Source organism: Corylus avellana, chromosome 1 (genome assembly GCF_965113065.1).
Source record: "Corylus avellana chromosome 1, dhCorAvel1.hap1.2, whole genome shotgun sequence".
Lineage (NCBI taxonomy): Eukaryota > Viridiplantae > Streptophyta > Magnoliopsida > Fagales > Betulaceae > Corylus > Corylus avellana.
In genome coordinates, this window is record NC_142490.1 from 26,083,524 (window position 1) to 26,102,850 (window position 19,327).

General features: G+C 38.2%; 1 protein-coding gene and 1 pseudogene across 1 annotated transcript; both read left to right on the forward strand.

The window, feature by feature from the left end:
• The first annotated feature begins 293 nt into the window (after positions 1-293).
• Positions 294-2,132, forward strand: LOC132171703 (berberine bridge enzyme-like 8 pseudogene; annotated as a pseudogene).
• An 11,102-nt stretch (positions 2,133-13,234) lies between these two features.
• LOC148588187 (uncharacterized) lies at positions 13,235-13,636 on the forward strand. The gene has a single exon (XM_088514612.1). The coding sequence runs from the start codon at positions 13,235-13,237 to the stop codon at positions 13,634-13,636; it is 402 nt and encodes a 133-aa protein (XP_088370738.1).
• The last annotated feature ends 5,691 nt before the right edge of the window (positions 13,637-19,327 follow it).

Here is a 19,327-nt window from a genome sequence, read left to right on the forward strand (position 1 = left end):
CTGACAGGACAGCAATGGTGTTTACACGGCATCAATTGCAGTTGCAAACGCCATTTTAGGATTTTGACATGCAATCTATTTTCATTGCATTCAAAAGATATGGAAACTGTGCGCGTGCTTCAATTGATGCCAATATGTAATTATTAAATTTCCATTATATATATATTGAAATCTCAATCTCTAATAAGCTTACTTTTCCCTTCTTTTGCTTTGAATTTTCTTGGTCAAATTTAGAGGTGCCAAAATGCATATAGAATTCTTATCTGTTTTCGTATATATATAGTATACATATATATATATTACCATCCCAAGCGTTCTGAGCACAATCCAAGGTTAGCAAGCATGGGAGTTTCAAGGCCAGCAATGCTTTCATTGCTTGCAATCTTTCTACTCCCATTCTCATGGCAAGCATTTGGATCACCTTCTTCTTCTTCTTCTTCTTCTTCTTATGCGCCCTTTATTGACTGCCTTTTGAGCCACTCTCAGCCCTCTAACCCAATCTCTCCAGCAATTTATACTCCCAACAATTCCTCCTACTCCTCTGTTTTGCAATCTTACATTCGAAACCTTCGATTCAACACTTCCACAACCCACAAGCCTTTTCTCATTCTCACTGCTCTGCATGAATCCCATATCCAAGCAGCCGTGGTTTGTGCTCAAAATCATAGCCTGCAGATGAAAATTCGAAGCGGCGGCCATGATTACGAGGGGGTGTCGTACGTTTCCCAAGTCGACTTCTTTGTTCTTGACATGTTCAATCTCCGTAACATTAGCATTGATGTGGGAAATGAGACCGCTTGGGTGCAGGCCGGAGCAACTCTCGGAGAAGTTTACTACAGAATTGCCGAGAAAAGTAAAATACATGGCTTTCCGGCAGGTGTTTGTCCGACTGTCGGTGTCGGAGGGCATTTCGGCGGCGGCGGTTACGGCAATATGATGAGAAAGTACGGCCTCACAGTGGATAACATTGTTGATGCGCAGCTAGTTGACGTTAACGGCAGACTTCTTGACAGAAAATCCATGGGAGAAGATTTGTTTTGGGCTATTCGAGGCGGCGGAGCAGCGAGCTTCGGCGTCGTCGTTTCCTATAAAATCAACCTCGTTCGCATACCGGAAACGGTAACTGTTTTCCGGGTAGAGAAGAGATTGGAAGAGAATGCCACCGACATCGTGCTTAGGTGGATGAATGTTGCAGATAAGCTGGATAACAACCTTTTCATCAGGCTTATCCTGGACGTGGTAAATGGAACTGACGGGAATAACACCGGCAGGGCTTCATTCCTCGGCATGTTCCTCGGAGACTCCGAAACACTTGTCTCCGTCATGAGCAAGAGCTTCCCAGAATTGGGTTTGAAGAAATCGGGTTGCAACGAAACGACGTGGCTCCAATCCGTGCTTTTCTGGACCAATTTGCCCCTCGGCACCGCAGACGACGTTTTGCTCAGTCGAATACCTCAAACGTTAACTTACTTGAAGAGGAAATCGGATTATTTGAAGAACCCAATTTCAAAGCTAGGGTTGGAGATTATTTGGAAGAGATTGATTGAGCTGAAGGCGGTGGCACTCACATTCAATCCCTACGGCGGAAGAATGGGTGAGATTCCGGCGGAGGCAACTCCGTTCCCGCATCGGGCGGGGAATCTAGCCAAGATTCAGTACGCAGCAAACTGGAATGAGACCGGGAACGAGGTGACGGATTACTACATAAACTTGACGAGAACGCTTTACAAATACATGACTCCATTTGTGTCCAAGAATCCAAGAGAAGCATTTTTCAACTACAAAGATCTTGACTTGGGCATCACCCATAACGGCAATAAAAGCTACTGGGAAGGAAGGATTTATGGAGTCAAATATTTCAAGGGCAATTTTTTGAGGTTGGTGAATATTAAGACGAAGGTTGATCCTGGAAACTTCTTCAGGAATGAACAAAGCATCCCTCCTCTTCCATGAACAAATTAAGCTTAATTGTTATCTAGAAATTGTGGTTTATTAGTTAGTTGATTATTGCAAAATAAATGAAGTGTTTGTTGGAAAAACAAAGCATTGGTATGTAAATGCATTCAAAGTTTTCGTCAAACTATTCCATGGGCTTGCAGTTCTTCCCATTTCTGGAATGACGGACAAACCCACGAAAGAGCTGTACTATTCCAAATAAATCTTTCTTTCTGTAAAAATCAGTAAATCTGTATGTTTATGATCCCAACTACCTCGCAAGGTCAGACTATGGTGGTACAACTATCGTAACTGTCAATACAATCAAGCAAATTAGGGAATCACGACCTCTAAGGTGACGTGTTAAAGATGAGAATTGGGTAGTTTTATTATGTTTTTTATTTTTATGTTGTAAAAAAATATTAAGCTAAAATCAATTTTTTTTTTTTTAAAGAATAAAGTGTCTCTATAAAAGTGAAAAACAAGTCTTTTGGAAAGAAATTTCTTTAGGGGTAACTTCACTTTAGACTTACCACGCAATTTGACAAGTACTCCAAGCTTCAAAACCTCTCTATTTGAACCTCTAAAATTTCAATTGTAGTAAATTTGAACCCATCCGTCAGATTTAGCTATTAACTTCTAACAACAATAACTAAAAAGACCAAAATATCCCTGATTTTTTTTTTTTTTTTTACTTTTTTTAAAAAAATTTTAATTCGGAATTAAGAGTAAATTTGAAATTTTATAAAAAAGTTAGAGGTATAAATGTCATTGTCTCAGCTTTAACGTTTAAAATCCAACGGAGAGGTTCAAATTGACTGCAATTAAAAGTTTAAGGGTTCAAATTGAGAGGTTTTAAAGTTTGGGGGAGGCTTGTCAAATCGCGTGGTAATTCAAGGATCTAAAGTAAAGTTACCCCATTTCTTTATGAATGCCTCAATAATATACAACATTTTTTCTAGATGTGATTTTTTAAGCGATTCGATACTTAGAAACAACATAAATTTTGTAAAGGAAAATTTCTCTTAACCCCCAAATGTCATCACTTTTACAATATTTACTCTAAAATTCAATTTCTCTCAATTTAGTGTATCCATCTTTTAGTTGTTTGCAATTTCACCCCTCTGTTAACTTTTCCGTTTCATTTACCCAAAATACCCCCCATTTGCTTTAGGATTAAAAAAAAAAAAAAATCAAAAATTAAGACGTTGGTCCGAATTTAACGGTATTTGCACAAAAATATCCATGCCTCAATCTTTGCAAAAAAAAATTAAATAGTTTTTCTAAAAAAAAAGGGGGAGAGTATTTTGGGAATGTGATGCATGAGAATAATAATAATAATAATAAAGTAGATTTATTATTTATGCTTTAGGTTTCCTTTTTCAATAAAGATTGGGTTTTTCCTTTCCTATTAGGATTGTTTTCCTATTAGGATTTGCTTTCCTTTTCCAATTAGGTGTGCCTTTTATTTTCCTTGTTACTTTAGGAGGTGCCTAGCCTATATAAAGGCATATAGTCTTTGTTATTTTTCAATCCAGTTTATAGTATCAATTAAATTTAAGTCTTTCAGAATTATTTCTCTATTTATTTATTTGGAGTACTTAGGAATTTTCTCTTCCCTATTTGTTATTTTCTCTCTTCTTGAATTCCTTTTTCTATCTTCAAATCTTAGTTTCTACTGCTTTTATACGCTATCAGAACAATTCTAGTTCTGCCCGGCGTCAGTTGGTATCAGAGCTTAGCGTCTTCTTGGAGTAAATTTTTCATCAGTTTTTATGGCTGGTGGTCGTGGTCGTGGTCGTGGTTGGCGTGTGCAGGTTCCGAATGAGGAAGTCCCCTACTATGAACGCCATGTACGAGATGTGACGATTAAAGATTTGGAGAGGCAGGTTACAAAGTTAACCCAGCGTCTAGTGGCGCAAAAATTGGAGAGGGATCGCGAGATGGATGATCGCAATTCATAATCCAATTTTGAGAACCCATATCACAATCCTGTTCTAGGTCGAGAACAGCATGTTCGGGATTGGTGGCATGGAGACTTAGGCTTCAAAGTTGAGCTTCCAGAATTTTCAAGCACTTTACAAGCCAAAGGCTTCATTGATTGGCTGCATGAGGTAGAGAGGATCTTTGATTATAAGGAGGTTCCAAATCATATGAAGGTGAAGCTTGTCGCCATCAAACTAAAAGGTCGTGCATCTGCTTGGTGGGAGCAGCTAAAGTGATTGCAAGATAGACAAGGCAAGCCAAAGATTTGTGATTGGGAGAAGATGAAGAAGAAGATGAAGGGACACTTTTTACCCTTCGGATATACATAGACATTATTTCAGCGACTTCATATGCTGAGACAAGGTGCGAGATCTGTTGATGATTACACTGAAGAGTTCTACCAATTGGTTGCTCGGAATGACTTGTCGGAGACTAAAGAGCAGTTGGTGGCATGGTACCTGGGCGATTTGCGGCAGTCCCTACAATACGTCCTTAGTCTCCACTCAATTTGGACGGTTTCTGAAGCCTACCAACGTACCTTGACTATAGAAAAGCAGTAAGCCAGGAATAATACCAGATCTACACCAAGAGGAGATCAAAATACACGAGGAACCCATCCTCAAGAGCCTCGTCCTAATCCTCAATCTACGCAAGGCAAGAGTTCCAATTCCAACATTCGTTGTTTCAGATGTGGGGAGCCTGGTCATCGGTCGATAGATTGCCGAAAATCTGCTAGCAGAATGAGTAAGAATCTCTTGATTGAGGATGAGATAGTAGAAGAGCAAGTCGACATCGGAGATCCTATTTTTTATGAAGGCAATGACGGGGATATTTTGTATGGAGATGGGAACGAAACTCTTGTTGTCAGAAAAAGCTTGCTTACTCTAAAAGATGATTCTAAAGAAGACTGGTTAAGAACCAATATCTTTCATACCACATGCACAATCGTAAAGCAGGTTCGCAAGCTTATTATTGATAATGGTAGTTGTGAGAATGTGGTGTCAGATGAAGCAATTAAGAAGCTTTAGCTGAAGAATGATCACCATCCAAAACCATACAAGTTGTCATGGTTAAAAAAAGGGAGTGAGGTAACAGTAGATAAGAGATGTTTGGTCTCTTTTTCAATTGGTAGAAAATATTTTGATAATGCATGGTGCGATGTAGTGTCTATGGATGCATGTCATTTATTATTAGGCAGGCCTTGGCAGTATGATCGAAGCATGGGTGACGAAATACCTATACCTTGAGCATCAAGGGAAAAAAGGTGGTATTAGCACCTCAACGAGAAAGAGTCATTCATGGACCAGTGATTGAAAATGGCACAAATATTTTATCAATGTCTTGATTCCTAGAGGAAGCAGAAGAAGAGGGAGTTGTATACGCCATGATGCCATGTGAAGAAGGTGCCAACGTAGATGATGAAGTGTCCATAGAGTTACAAGAGGTGCTTACGGAGTTTGCTGATTTGATGCCAAAGAATCCATCCCTTGGTTTACCACCCATAAGAGATATACAACAACACATTGACCTCGTGCCGGGGTCAAGCTTGCCCAATTGACCAGCTTATCACCTTAGCCCGATGGAATCTAAAGAATTGCAACGCCAAGTGACAGAGTTGCTATAAAGAGGTTTCATCCGAGAGAGCATGAGTCCATGTGCAGTTCCTGCTCTCTTAGTTCGGAAGAAGGATGGGTCGTGGCGTATGTGTGTCAATAGCCGAGCCTTCAATCGAATCACGGTGACATATAGATTCCCGATTCCTCGCTTAGATGACATGCTAGATCAGTTAGCAAGTTCTAAGGTTTTTTCCAAAATTGACCTTAAAAGCGGGTATCACCAGATCAGAATCAGGCCTGGAGATGAGTGGAAAATAGCTTTCAAAACGCATCATGGGTTGTATGAGTGGATGGTCATGCCTTTTGGGCTATCCAACGCTCCCAATACATTCATGAGGTTCATGCATCAGGTGTTGCGGCCTTACATGGGGAAGTTCGTTGTTGTGTACTTTGACGATATGCTAATCTATAGCTCCTCACAGGAGACACACCTAAAACATCCTCAAGGAGGTTATTGACATGCTACGAAAAGAGTGTCTATATGTCAATCGGAAGAAGTGTTCCTTTCTTACTACTACTGTCACTTTCCTTGGATATGTTGTGTCTATTGATGGTGTTCATGCAGATCAGTCTAAGATGACAGCAATTCTAGAATGGCCAACACCCAAGAGCCTACATGATGTCCAAAGTTTCACGGATTGGCATCATTCTATCGACGATTCATCCGAAATTTCAGTACATTGATTGCACCAATCACGGAGTGCTTAAAGGGTCGGACTTTTTAGTGGACTAAAGAAGCTGATGCAAGCTTTCAATTGGTGAAGAAGAAAATGATAGAAGCACCTGTTCTTGCTCTTCCAGACTTCGAGAAGATTTTCGAAGTTAATTGTGATGCATTTGGCGTTGGCATTGGAGGTGTCCTAAGCCAAGAGGGACGTCCAATTGCATTTTTCAGTGAAAAGTTGTCGGGGTCTAAGAAGAACTATTCCACCTATGACTTGGAGTTTTATGCCATTGTACAATCTTTGAAACATTGGCGTCATTACCTGGTGTAGAAGGAGTTCATCCTTATCACTTACCATGAGGCTCTCAAGTATATCAATGGCCAACAAAAGCTTAGTCGCAGACATGCCAAATGGGTTGCTTACCTTCAGGAGTTCACTTTTTCTTTACGACACCAATCAGGGAATTTGAATCAAGTTGCTGATGCTCTGAATAGGAGGGTTGCACTCCTTACTACTATGCAGACCAAAGTTTTGACAGTTTCCGAGAGTTGTATTCGGAAGATCCTTCATTCAGGAAGATATTTACTGAGGTATTTGTAGGTAAGCGCAGTGATTATGTTACTCTTAATGGTTATCTCTTTTGAGGTTTACAGCTATGCATTCCGGATAGTTCATTGAGGGAGCAAATAATACGAGAGTTGCATGGAGAAAGTCACTTTGAGCGAGACAAAACCTTGGCATTGGTCTCATCAGACTATTATTGGCCAAAGCTAACTAGTGATGTGACACGTTACGTGGAACGGTGTTTTATTTGTCAAAGGTCTAAGGGGACCCTCACAAATGCGGGTCTATACACCCCATTACCAGTGCCCGGTGGCCCATGGCTTGACGTCAGCATGGATTTTGTTTTGGGGTTACCTCACACTCAAAGGAGCATGGATTCTATTCTTGTGGTGATTGATCGATTTTCCAAGATGGCCCATTTTGTTGCTCGCCGGAAGACGATGGATGCCGCCTGAATTGCTCACTTGTATTTTCGGGAGATTGTTTGCTTGCATGGGGTTCCAAGATCTATTACATCGGACAGAGATACAAAATTCATGAGCCATTTTTGGAAGAGCCTATGGGAAAAGATAGGGACCAAGCTTAATTTTAGCAGTGCCTACCACCCCCAAACAGATGGTCAAACTGAGGTGGTAAATCAAAGCTTGTGGAATTTTTTAAGGAGTTTAGCTGGAAATAAGTCAAAGCAGTGGGACCTGGCTTTGTCACAAGCAGAGTTTGCTTACAACCAATCCAAGAATAGAATGACTCAGTTGAGCCCTTTTGAGATCGTGTATGGGCAAAACCCATCGAGAGTGCTTGACCTCACACCTATTCCCCGTATTGGTTGATTGAGTATTAAGGCTGATGAAATGACGGATTATCTCTGAGGAGTTCATGACTAGGTCAAGAAAGCAATAGAAGATAGCAATGTTAAGTACAAAGCACAATCCGACAACCATAGACGCAAGGTAACTTTTGAGGTTGGTGATTTAGTTTGGGCTGTACTCACATGTGATTATTTCCCTGTTGGTGAGTATAACAAGCTACGAGAGAGGAAAATTGGGCCTTGTGAGATTCTGCAAAAGATAAATGACAATGCATACCGACTACGTTTTCCAGGTCATTTAAAGACCTCTGATGTGTTCAATGTGAAGCATTTGACTCCAAGTTTTGTTGATGCAGACAAAGACGACTTGAACTCGAGAACGAGTTCTTTCCAACCCGGGGAGATTGATGCAGGAGAATAATAATAATAATAATAATAATAAAGTAGATTTATTATTTATGCTTTAGGTCTCCTTTTTCAATAAGGATTGAGTTTTTCCTTTCCTATTAGGATTTGTTTTCCTTTTCCAATTAGGTGTGCTTTTTATTTTCCTTGCTAATTTATGAGGTGCCTAGCCTATATAAAGGTATCTAGTCTTTGTTATGTTTCAATCCAGTTTATACTATCAATTAAATTTAAGTCTTTCAGAGTTATTTCTGTATTTACTTATTTGGGGCACTTAGGGATTTTCTCTTCCCTATTTGTTATTTTCTCTATTCCTGAATTCCCTTTTCTATCTTCAAATCTTAGTTTCTGCTGCTTTTATACGCTATCAGAACAATTCTAGTTCTGCCTGGCGTCAAAATGACAGAAATTTCCTCCAAACCGATTTGGAGGAAATATCCTTCAACCCATATAAAATTATGCCAAGTGTCTAAGCATTTAATATGCACATTAAATATAAAATGTCATTAATAGCAATTTACTAAGGTTAACCTTTTTTTTTTTGGTTAAACGTTAGACTAACCTTTTGTTTTTTTCACTAAGGTTAGAACTAATGTTAAAAAGTGAAGACCTGACGTGGATTAAATAAAAAAAAAAATTAAAAAAGGGGGGTGGGGGGTTAGAAGTAACGTTTAAAAGAAGAAAAAATAAAAAATAAAAAAATCACCTCTAAACAAGGTTAGAAAATTTTAGTAAACCTAAACAAAGTGAAGTTGATGAGTCATATCAGAAGCATACATTTTTCTCTCTGTTTCTCAAGTTCTCTGCATATGTGGCTGAAAGACTATTGTTTTAGGAGAAGAAGGCATATGTGATCAGAATTTTTTAGCATATACATAAAAACAGCTATCATATTAAGGTACTCTTCTTTATATTTTAACAATTAATCTTCGTGTTTTGGATAATAATTTGATTAATTTTAATCTCTATTCAGTTATCCCATTCACAGAGAGTTATCTAACATTTTGAATTTTTTATTTAAACTATTCATTTATCCCATTAACAGCGAGTTATCTAACGTTGTTGTATTTTTATTTAAACTATTTATTTATCCCATTAACAGTGTAGTAATGCTAGGTACCATTTTTTTATCCTCCAAAAATCATCCTAAAGCTAATGTGGCTTTTAAAATCACCATTAAATTTTAGATGAATCATACTTGAATTTTGATCAAATGGTGATTTTGAAAGCCACATCAGCTTTAGGAAGATAAAAAGATGGTACCTAGAATTACTCTTAACAATGAGTTATCTAATGTTGTTGTAATTTTTTTTTTTTTTCACTATTCATTTATCCCATTAAGAGAGAGTTATCTAATTTTGTTGTATTTTTTTTAAGACTTCGATTTTTTTTAAAAAAAAAAAAAAATTTCATCACTTTTATTTTTAATGGATGTTTAGATGTGATTTTTTTTTTTTTTTTTCTAAGCCAATGTTAGTTCTAACCCTTTTTTTTTTTTTTTGGTTTCTTATCTAATCCAACGTCAGGTCTTCACTTTTTAATGTTAGTTCTAACCTTGGTGAAAAAAGAAAACGTTCGTCTAATGTTTAACCAAAAAAAAAAAAAAAAAAGTTAACCTTAGTTAATAAACTGCTATTAATAACCTTTAATATTTAATGTGCAAGTTAAATGCTTAGATACTTGGTTCCATTTTATATGGGTTGAAGGATATTTCCTCTAAACCGGTTTGGAGGAAATTTATGTCTTTTAGGAAATTTTGTTGGGATTTAAAGAAAAATCTTAACAGAGGGGGACATTGAAAAAAATTAAAGGTTCGATACACTAAATTTAGTGGTTTTGAATTTTAAGGGGGACATTTCAAAAGGGGTGACAATTCATGAGGTAAGTAAGGTTTTCCCGTTTTGTAATTTGAGAATCAAAAATTTTCTTGAAATTATAGAGAATTCTAATCCCAAAATTCTAATCCCAAATTAAGTAGTTGTCTAAGGAGTAATGATATAATTAAGGATGACTAGAGTCCTCATAAACTCCTCTCAAATTTGATGTGGCTTTTAAAATTGCTATTGAATTTGAAATTATCATTGTTTGAATTTTGATCTATTAATGATTTTAAAAACCACGTTACATCTAAGAAACAAAAGTAGACTTCCATCTCCATGTTTAACCCAGACGTAGCTTACTTCTTTTTGGGTGTGAAGCTGTGTCAAACCAAAATACCCAACTAGCATTAGCTCTCTCTGAAAAAGATGAGAGAGTCTAGTTGTCCTTAAATCATTACTTGTTTTCTAAGACTCCCAATTTAATAAGGCCTTCAAATAATAATGGATAATAAAGATTTATTTCCTAAAAAACTGAATAAAGATTTAATTGTGGTTTAACACTCTTAATTAACGCCTCCAATTATAATAAGTAAATAATTAAAGTGTTTCCTATTTCTCTCACCCGTTTTTTAGAAAATAATATGCATCTAAGATTAGGAGAACAATGGAAGAAGAAAATACAGGATGGCACAATGGAAGAAGTTGACCCAATGGAAGAAGAAAACACAGGATGGCACAAAAGCAGAAATCTCCAAAAATGCAAAAACAGCTGGTAGAGCTGCAGGCGAGGGAGGATCAATGGGCTGAAACAGAAGTTAAAAAGACTCAGTTGAAATTACAGGGTCTTTTGGATAAGGAGGAGATGTGGTGAAAACAAAGGCCGAAGGAGGAATGGCTTAAGTATGGGGATCGCAATTCCAAGTATTATCATGCTTGTGTTAATGCAAAACGCAGGATAAACCATGTAGAGTTTATTAAGGATGAAAGTGGGCTGGAATGGATTTCACCTGATGACGTAGGAGAGGCCTTTGTGAAATATTTATCCAATTTATTTTCAAGTGGACCGAATGGTGAGCTTAGTCCATGTATCCAGCCCCTAGGTTGCCGAGTTTCAGCTGGGATGAATCTTGAGCTTACAAAGCCATTCACAGCAGATGAAATTACAACTGCTCTTTTCCAAATGGCACCCCTCGAAGCACCGGGTCTGGATGGACTCAATGCATGCTTTTTTTCAGAAAAATTGGTCCATCATGGGAGATGAGGTATGTAGTGTTATTCTGGATATTATTAACTCAGGGGAAATGCCTCTTGATTTGAATATGACTGAGTGTAATGGACTTTAGACCCATAAGTTTATGTAATGTTTTATATAAGCTTATCTCCAAGGTCATAGCCAATAAACTCAAACGGATTCTACCTCTTATTATTGATCAATCCGAAAGTGCTTTTCTTCTGGGATGGCTTATCACAGATAATGTCCTTGCGGCTTATGAAATACTACACATGATGCATACCGGTATGTGGGGGAGGAAGGGATACATGGCCATAAAGCTCGATATGAGCAAGGCCTATGATCGCGTAGAGTGAAGGTTTTTGGAGGCAGTTATGCGAAGGTTGGGGTTTGATGAACGGTGAATTTCTCTCACCGTAATGTGTGTTAAATTGGTTTGGTATTCTATTATTGTAAATGGTTCTCCTTATGGGCTGATTACCCCTTCGAGGGGTCTTCGCCAAGGAGACCCCATTTCACCTTACCTTTTCCTTATACGTGCAAAGGCATTGAGTTCTATGTTGTAACAGGCACGTAGGGAGGGGTTACTAACTAGAGTGCCCACTTCAAAGCAGGGCCCGGAGTTAAGCCATCTTTTCTTCGTAGACGACAACCTACTCTTTTGCAGGGCCATAGTAGTGTCCGGACAAAAAATGAATACCAATAAAACTAGCATCTTCTTCAGTAGAAACACCTCCAATGACATAAAATATTTAATTCAGGGAGTAGCAGGGATGTACTCTACACAACGCTATGATACTTATTTGGGATTGCTAGCACTTGTGGGACGTTCAAGAACAACAGCTTTTAAGAGTATTAGGGATAGAGTTTGGAAACGCCTCCAAGATTTGAAGCTCAAGTTCTTGTCACAAGCAGGGAAGGAAATCTTGTTGAAGGCGGTGATCAATTCTTTGATGAAGAAGTCTTTTTGGGGCCATAAGGAGAAGAAGCATCGAGTACATTGGATAAATTAAGATAAATTGGGCCTCTCGCAGGCGTGTGGAGGGATAGGTTTTCGTGAATTTTCTTGCTTTAATAAAGGTCTTTTGTCGAAGCAAATTTGGAGAATGTGGAAAACACCCGATAGCCTAATAGCAAGGATTATAAAAGCGAAGTATCATCCCGAGAGTTCGGTGCTTGAGGCTCCGCTAGGGCGTACACCTTCATTTGATTGGAAGAGTATCCAAAGTGCTAGTGATCTAATCCATGAAGGCTTGATTTGAAGGATTGGAAATGGGAGATCTGTGCAAATTTGGGACGACCGATGGATCCCAACCCCTCTACTTTCAAAGTGCAATCACCTCCAAAGGTGCTTGACCCAGCTGCTACTGTTAACCAACTCATAGATGCGGAGATGAGATGGTGGAATCAGCCACTACTGCAACATATTTTTTTCAAAAGAGGAGATTGATGCTATCCTGACACTTCCCATTAGCCACTCAACTAGGAGGATAAACTTATTTGGAGAGGAACGGTTGCAGGGGTGTTTTCGGTGAAGAGTGCTTATCATCTCCAAAAAGAACATCAGCTGGCTGCTAAGGCAGAAGGTTCATCTCGTTCTAGAACAAGTGACATCTGACATAATTTGTGGAAACTTAATACTCCGAACGTGAAGAAGAATTTCTCGTGGCGTGCATGTCACGATATTCTACCTACTCGAGATAACCTTTGTTGCCGTAAAATTATTTATGAATCCAGGTGCCCGATCTGTGAACTTGAGGTTGAAACTACATTGCACATTTTGTGGCAATGCCCTTTGGCAAGGGACGTTTGGAGCGTTGGGAATGCTATTTTTCAGAAGAGCTCCTCCACTGGCCCATCATTCTGCCAGGTCGTGGAAGATATGTATTAGAAGTGCTCCACCTTGGCCTTTCAACAATTTGTGGGAATAGCCAGATGGATTTGGCATAGACGGAATGAGGTAATCCACGGAGGGTCCTTTCTACACCCTAAGTTTGTTTTGCAGCAAGCTTTACGGGGAGTGGAGGTTTTCCTCAGTATCGAGCCAGTACTGAATAGTGAGAGACTCCCATCCAACACTGTTACGGCCCCAATATGGAAGGCACCTTCCCAAGGCTGGTATAAGGTGAACTAGGACACAAGGGTTGATAGGAAAAATGGGAGGTTGGGACTAGGGGCAGTTATACTTGACCATCAGGGGGAATATGTGTGCAGCAAAGAGTCTATCATGTCAAGGTTATGTGGATCCTACATCGGCGGAAGCTTGGGTTGCGTTGATGGCTATCAACCTGTGCAAAGAAGCGGGGATTCAGAAACTGGTATTGGAGAGCGATGCAAAAATGCTGGTGGACGCAGTAAACTCTACGGAACTTGATGACAGTTGCCGAGGTCACCTAGAGGCTGATATTCAGCTTGCTTTAGCAGTATTTCTTTGCTGGGAGCTGGGCTTTGCTCCATGTCAAGTCAATCGGGTTGCTCATGTTTTAGCTAACAAGGCGGTAAAAGAACAGATGGATATGGTTTGGTGTAATGATCCTCCAGATTGTATTCGGAATATTCTTGAGGCAAAATGCAATGTTCTGTGTTCTCTGATTTTGATTCAATAAAACTGCACTGAATTTTACTCAAAAAAAAAAAAAAAAAAAGATTAGGAGAACGCCAGGAGAAGTGACGTAGCATTTCCCTTAATATTTATACACAAGACTGCTAAGAAAAAATTTGTCCTCACTATCATAAATAGTTGATGGCCAATATCTTTAATTATGCTATTTTTTTTTTTTTTTTTTTTTGAGCAAAGATAGTTACTTCTCATTAGAAAATCACAAAACTAGAGCAGATTGCTCTAGTAATAATGGTTCATGAATACAAGTAGGAGGCATACCATGCCAAGTTTCAGAAATACAATTCATCAGAGCATACTTAGCTAGATTGTGAGCCACTTTGTTGCCTTCACGTTTCACCAAAGTAAGCTGCCAGTGACCGAACACCTGCAACTCCATTTTTATGTCGTCAATCATGTGCCCCATCCAACTCCTATCAGCTTCCATGGAATTTACCACATCAATAACCCCTTTGGCATCACCTTCCAAATGGACGTTGGGGCAACCCAACTCGCGGCACAACTGGATGGCAAGTAACAAAGCCAAAGCTTCAGCACCTGCCGGGGCAAGGTTCCTCGTTCGTGCTGCACACCGCACCGCCATCAAATTTCCTCGGGAATCACGCACCACCACTCCCAAACCCATCCTACCAGAATCCTGCTCCACCGCAGCATCCCAATTCCCCTTGCACCAGTCCGGCGCCGGAGCTTTCCAGACTTGAACAAATGGAACCTCACACGGAGATGGACACTGCTCCCCCCTTGTCTGAGCCAAAGAAAATTCTCGAACAGCTTTTGCGGTATTCTGCAGAAAGATATTTGGATGTGAGAAAAACCCGCCATGAATGACATCATTCCTCCGTAACCAAATTCGCCGCGCCAAGCCCACAAACTGCACCATCTCCTCTTGATTACATTTGTTAAAGAGACCCTCCACAACCTGCATGAACCCCGGACCAGTGAAGATGCTTTTCTGGAAAATAATGTTGCCCATACTCCACACATCCATAGCCGACGGACACTGCCATAGGATGTGGAATCCAGACTCCACTTCTAAACCACACAAAGGGCATGAGGGATCCGTAAGAATCTGTCTCCTACATAAATTCTCACGGGTGGGAAGAATGTCATTACACGCACGCCATAAAAAATTCTTTTCCACATTAGGAACCGGCAAACTCCAAATCCTCTTCCAGATTTTATCAACCCCCCCTGGTGATGAGGTTCCGGCCATAGTTGCAAATTCCCTCTCCTTTTGCAAATGATAAGCACTCTTGACCGAAAAAACACCATTTTTTGTTCCCCTCCATCTAAGGATGTCGTCTTGATTTGTACAGCTATAGTTCCTTAAAAAAAAAAAAAAAAAAAAAAAAAAAAAAAAAAATCAGAGCTTATGAATTAGCATTTCCACCAATTAATATTTATCTCCATAAATATTCACATATTTCTTTAAATACCTAAGAAATTATTATTTGTCTATAAAATATTATAATCAAATTTTAAGATCCCGAAAATCTGGATGGTTACAATTATTTTAGTTGAAGAGAAGTGTTACATATCCATCTCTTGCATATCTCTTGTCCATCTTTTTTATAAATTTACCATTGAATCTGTGAGACCTATATGTGGTCTAGCATATTCAATGGTGAATTTACTTATCTATTATATACAGATGGACAATCTTATTTGAAAACATAACAAATGCCTTTGCAGTTTTCATTACTCCAATTTCTCAACTCCATCCTAAAAACAACGAAAGTTCTAAAGGACCTTGTGCAAATAATCTGCGTTTTTAAAATATATTGCAAAATGTAAGGCGTTTGACATTGCGATTTAAAAAGCACTTAATTTAAAATAGGAAAAAAAATCTGCGATTTTAATAAGCAAGTTATGGAGTGATTATTTGAAAAAGTGCGAATTTAAACCAAAATCATGAATTCGCATAACAAATATTTAATAAAAAAGTACTTTTTAACATGTTTTACCAAACGTCTTTACGATTTTAAAAAGTAGCAATTTCAAAAATGCTATTTTTAAAAACGTTATTTTTAAAATCCCACTTATTGAAATCGCAATCCCAAATGGACCCTTACCCGTTTGAGAGTGCGATTTCAATAAGTGCGATTTTAAAAATTGCGTTTTTGAAAATTGCATTTTTAAAATCGCTACTTTTTAAAATCACACAGGCATTTGGTAAAACATACTAAAAAGTATTTTTTTTATCAATTGAGTGTTTGGATAACATTAGCATATAATTGCGGTTTCATGACCAAATTACCAATAAGGATGAACAAAACAGAGAGAATGAAGAAAAAAAAAAGGGTTTTAATATATTTTAGGTGAGTATTCTTGGTATTTTTTTCATTCCCGTTCTAAAAAAGGTAACTATTGCGTCAAATATCTTTTTAATAGAAATCGTTATTTTGTTTTAAATTCGCACTTTTTCAAATAAGCAACATCTAATCAGCTTAAGGAAATCGCAGATTTTTTTGCGATTTTAAAATTTGAGTTTTTAAAATCGCAATTCCAAACACCCTAAAGTTGCGATTTTGTTTAAAATCGCAGATTATTTTTAAAAAAACGCACTCCCAAACGCACTCCCAATCGCAGACCCCCAGCAAAGCTGGTGGAGGCATATGCTAGTTGGAACAGAGAAAGGGTTTCTTATGAACCGAAGAACCTTGCAAGCAAACTTTCTAGTTTGGGGGCCTTTTCCTATCCTTCCATGAAGTTATGACAAACAGTATTGTTGGAACAATTCCAGGTGGATACGGTACTAGAACAGCTCTAGGTAGGCGAGGGACTCGACCTGCAAAACAGACAGCAAATTAGACACAAGAGCTTGCCGCAGCGGGCCGGAGGGAGAAAACTTTGATTCTTAAATTGTAAAATTTCAGATCCCTTACATGTTGCATCGTTCCGGCTATTTATAATAGCTGATTCGAGTAGTGGAGGGGCTCACATTTTCTCAATCTGCAAGTCGAGACTCGCGAGATGCTTAGGTCATAGCTGCGAGCTGTGACGTGTCACGTGTATGGAGCCAGTGGCCTGACACGAGACGGCTCTGGATACAATAGACAAGACAGGTGTCTAGTATATGTTGGCGGAGTGCCCACCATCTTCCAATGTCGATCAAAGGCTTGATTGTTTGGAGGCAAATTTGAGTCAAGCGATGCTTGATATGCGGGACTTATTCGCAACCATGAACTCCAAATTTGATCAACTGATGAAGGTACGTCAAATAAAATCTTCATCTTCACCGAAACAGAGCAATAATATTGCCAATCCAAATTCTATAGTAAGTCACAATGTATCTACACGTCAAACATCAATGAAGTGCACTAGTGCAAGCCCATCCTCTAATGGTGGCTCCTCTCGTAAGTAGCAAGAGCCAATAGGCTTGGTGATTGAGATGGCTCTAAACAATCCTTCACTGAAGGAACATATAGAAAGGAGCAAAATTGGGTAAAAAATCCATAGTGTTAATAATCATTCGCCACGGCGCAACTCGTTTAGGAACCGCAGAGATAAAGCACATCCACGTAGAGAAGGTTCTCACAACCAGGGGATCAAACATCAACACCATCAATGGAATTTCAAGGTAGCATTATACCAAAAGATACAAGGAAGCATGTTCAAGCTACATAACCCAATCCAGAAGCAAAAGAAGAGTTCAAAAGTAATTGATGAGGAACGTGTGGAAGAAGAAATGTTATTCGACAATGGCTGATTTTATTTTTCGCTTTTCAGATTTCGTCCTTGAGAACAACGACGTTTTCAAGGGGGAATGAATTTTACGATTCCTTTGATTTGGAGAATAAAATATTTGCCTATCTCTCTCGGTGTTTTATTTTATTTAGATTAGTCTTTATTTTCATATAAGAGTCTTGATAACTTAGTCCTAGTTTATATTCCAATAAGAGCTGTTGACATAGCTCTAGCTCTCTTATGTAATATGTAATGAATCCTATACTTAAAAGGGTTATGCTATGAATAAAGGTATGAAAAGATGAATCACAAATATTGTGTTTAAAAGGTGTAGGTTCCTTTAAAATCTAAAATTTAGGTTCCCTTAAAACCTAATTTATCCCTATGTTCATAACAACTTGGTATCAGAGACAGCAATGGCTTCACCACCATCTTCCTATGTCGATCAAAGGCTTGATCGTTTAAAGGCAAATTTGAGTTCATCGATGCGTGATATGCGGGACTTATTCACAGCCATGAACTCCAGATTTGATCAATTGATGAAGGTACGTCAAGCAAAATCTTCATCTTCATCAAAAGAGAGCAGTAATATTACCAATCCAAATTCAACATTAAGTTACAATGTACATACACGTCAAATATCAATGAAGTGCACTAGTGCTAGCCTATCCCCTAATGGTCGCTCCTCTCGTCACTACAAGAAATCTACTCATCAGAAGCGACTTATTAGGCGCGACTACGCAGTCGATGCTAATGCTCACATATTAGCGTCGACTCTCAAAAGTCGATGCTAATATGTGAGTATTAGTGTCCACCTTGCAGTGGACGCTAATAGTCGACCCAAAAGATAAATATTAGCGTCAGCTTTATAGTGGACGTTATTACGTCGACGCTAATATACCAGTGGAAATTATACCATAGGCGGGAAAACTATTAGCGGCGACAAAATAACTATTAACGTTGACATGTGTCAACGCTCATAGTTTAGTATCAGCGTCCACTAAAAGTGGACGCTAATAGTCCTATATAACAATAAAAATAAAAATAAATTAATAGTCCTCAATAGCGTCCACTTTGAAAGTGGACGCTGATGATGGATCATTACCATCCACAAGGTGGATGCTAAAGCTCTTGCACAAAAATACAAAAAATAAAAAACAAATTAAACTAAAAGCTCAACAGCATCCACTAAAAGTCGACGCTGATGATATATTATTAGCGTCCATTATGACAGTAGACATTAATAATGGAGCATTAGTGTCCACTAAAGTGGACGCTAAAGCGCTTGTACAAAAATAAAAAAATAAAAAACAATTTAAACTAAAAGCCCAACAGCGTCCACACATAGTGGACGCTAAAGACAAGTCTTTAGGGTCCAATTTAGTGGACTCTAATGGTCTAGTAGAAAAACAAAATAAATAAAAAACAAATAAAACTACAACATTTACAGCATCCACACATAGTGGACGCTAATGATATATCAATAGCGTCCACTTTAAAAGTGGACACTGAAGATGTGTCATTACACTACAAAAATTGTATTTTTTTCCTGACATGCAATTTTTGACGTGTTACGTGGTCTGACACGTCAGAAAATTTTATTGACGTGGTATTTTTGACGTGTGTCGAGCATTCAAATTTTGGGTGTCAGAAATGGAAATTTTCTGACGTGTCACTTTTAACATGTCAATAATTTTTGACGTATCAAAAAGTGACACGTCAAAAAAATTTCATGACATGTCAGAAATTGATACGTCAGAAAATTTTCTGATGTGTTAATTTTTCTGACATATTAAAATTAACACGTCAATAAATTTTAAAAAATTATTTAAAATAATAATAATTTTTCAAAAAAATTTCATGACGTGTCATTTTCTGACACGTCAAAAAATTAAATTTTAAAAAATTATTAAAAAAATAATTTTTCTTTTTTAAAATTTTTTTCTTTTTGTTCAATTAAAAAATCTATTAATTTAAATTATTTTTCAAT

Coding starts and splice junctions, on each gene's coding strand:
- LOC148588187 (XM_088514612.1), top strand. CDS start 13,235: ATGTGTGCAGCAAAGAGTCTATCATGTCAAGGTTATGTGGATCCTACA.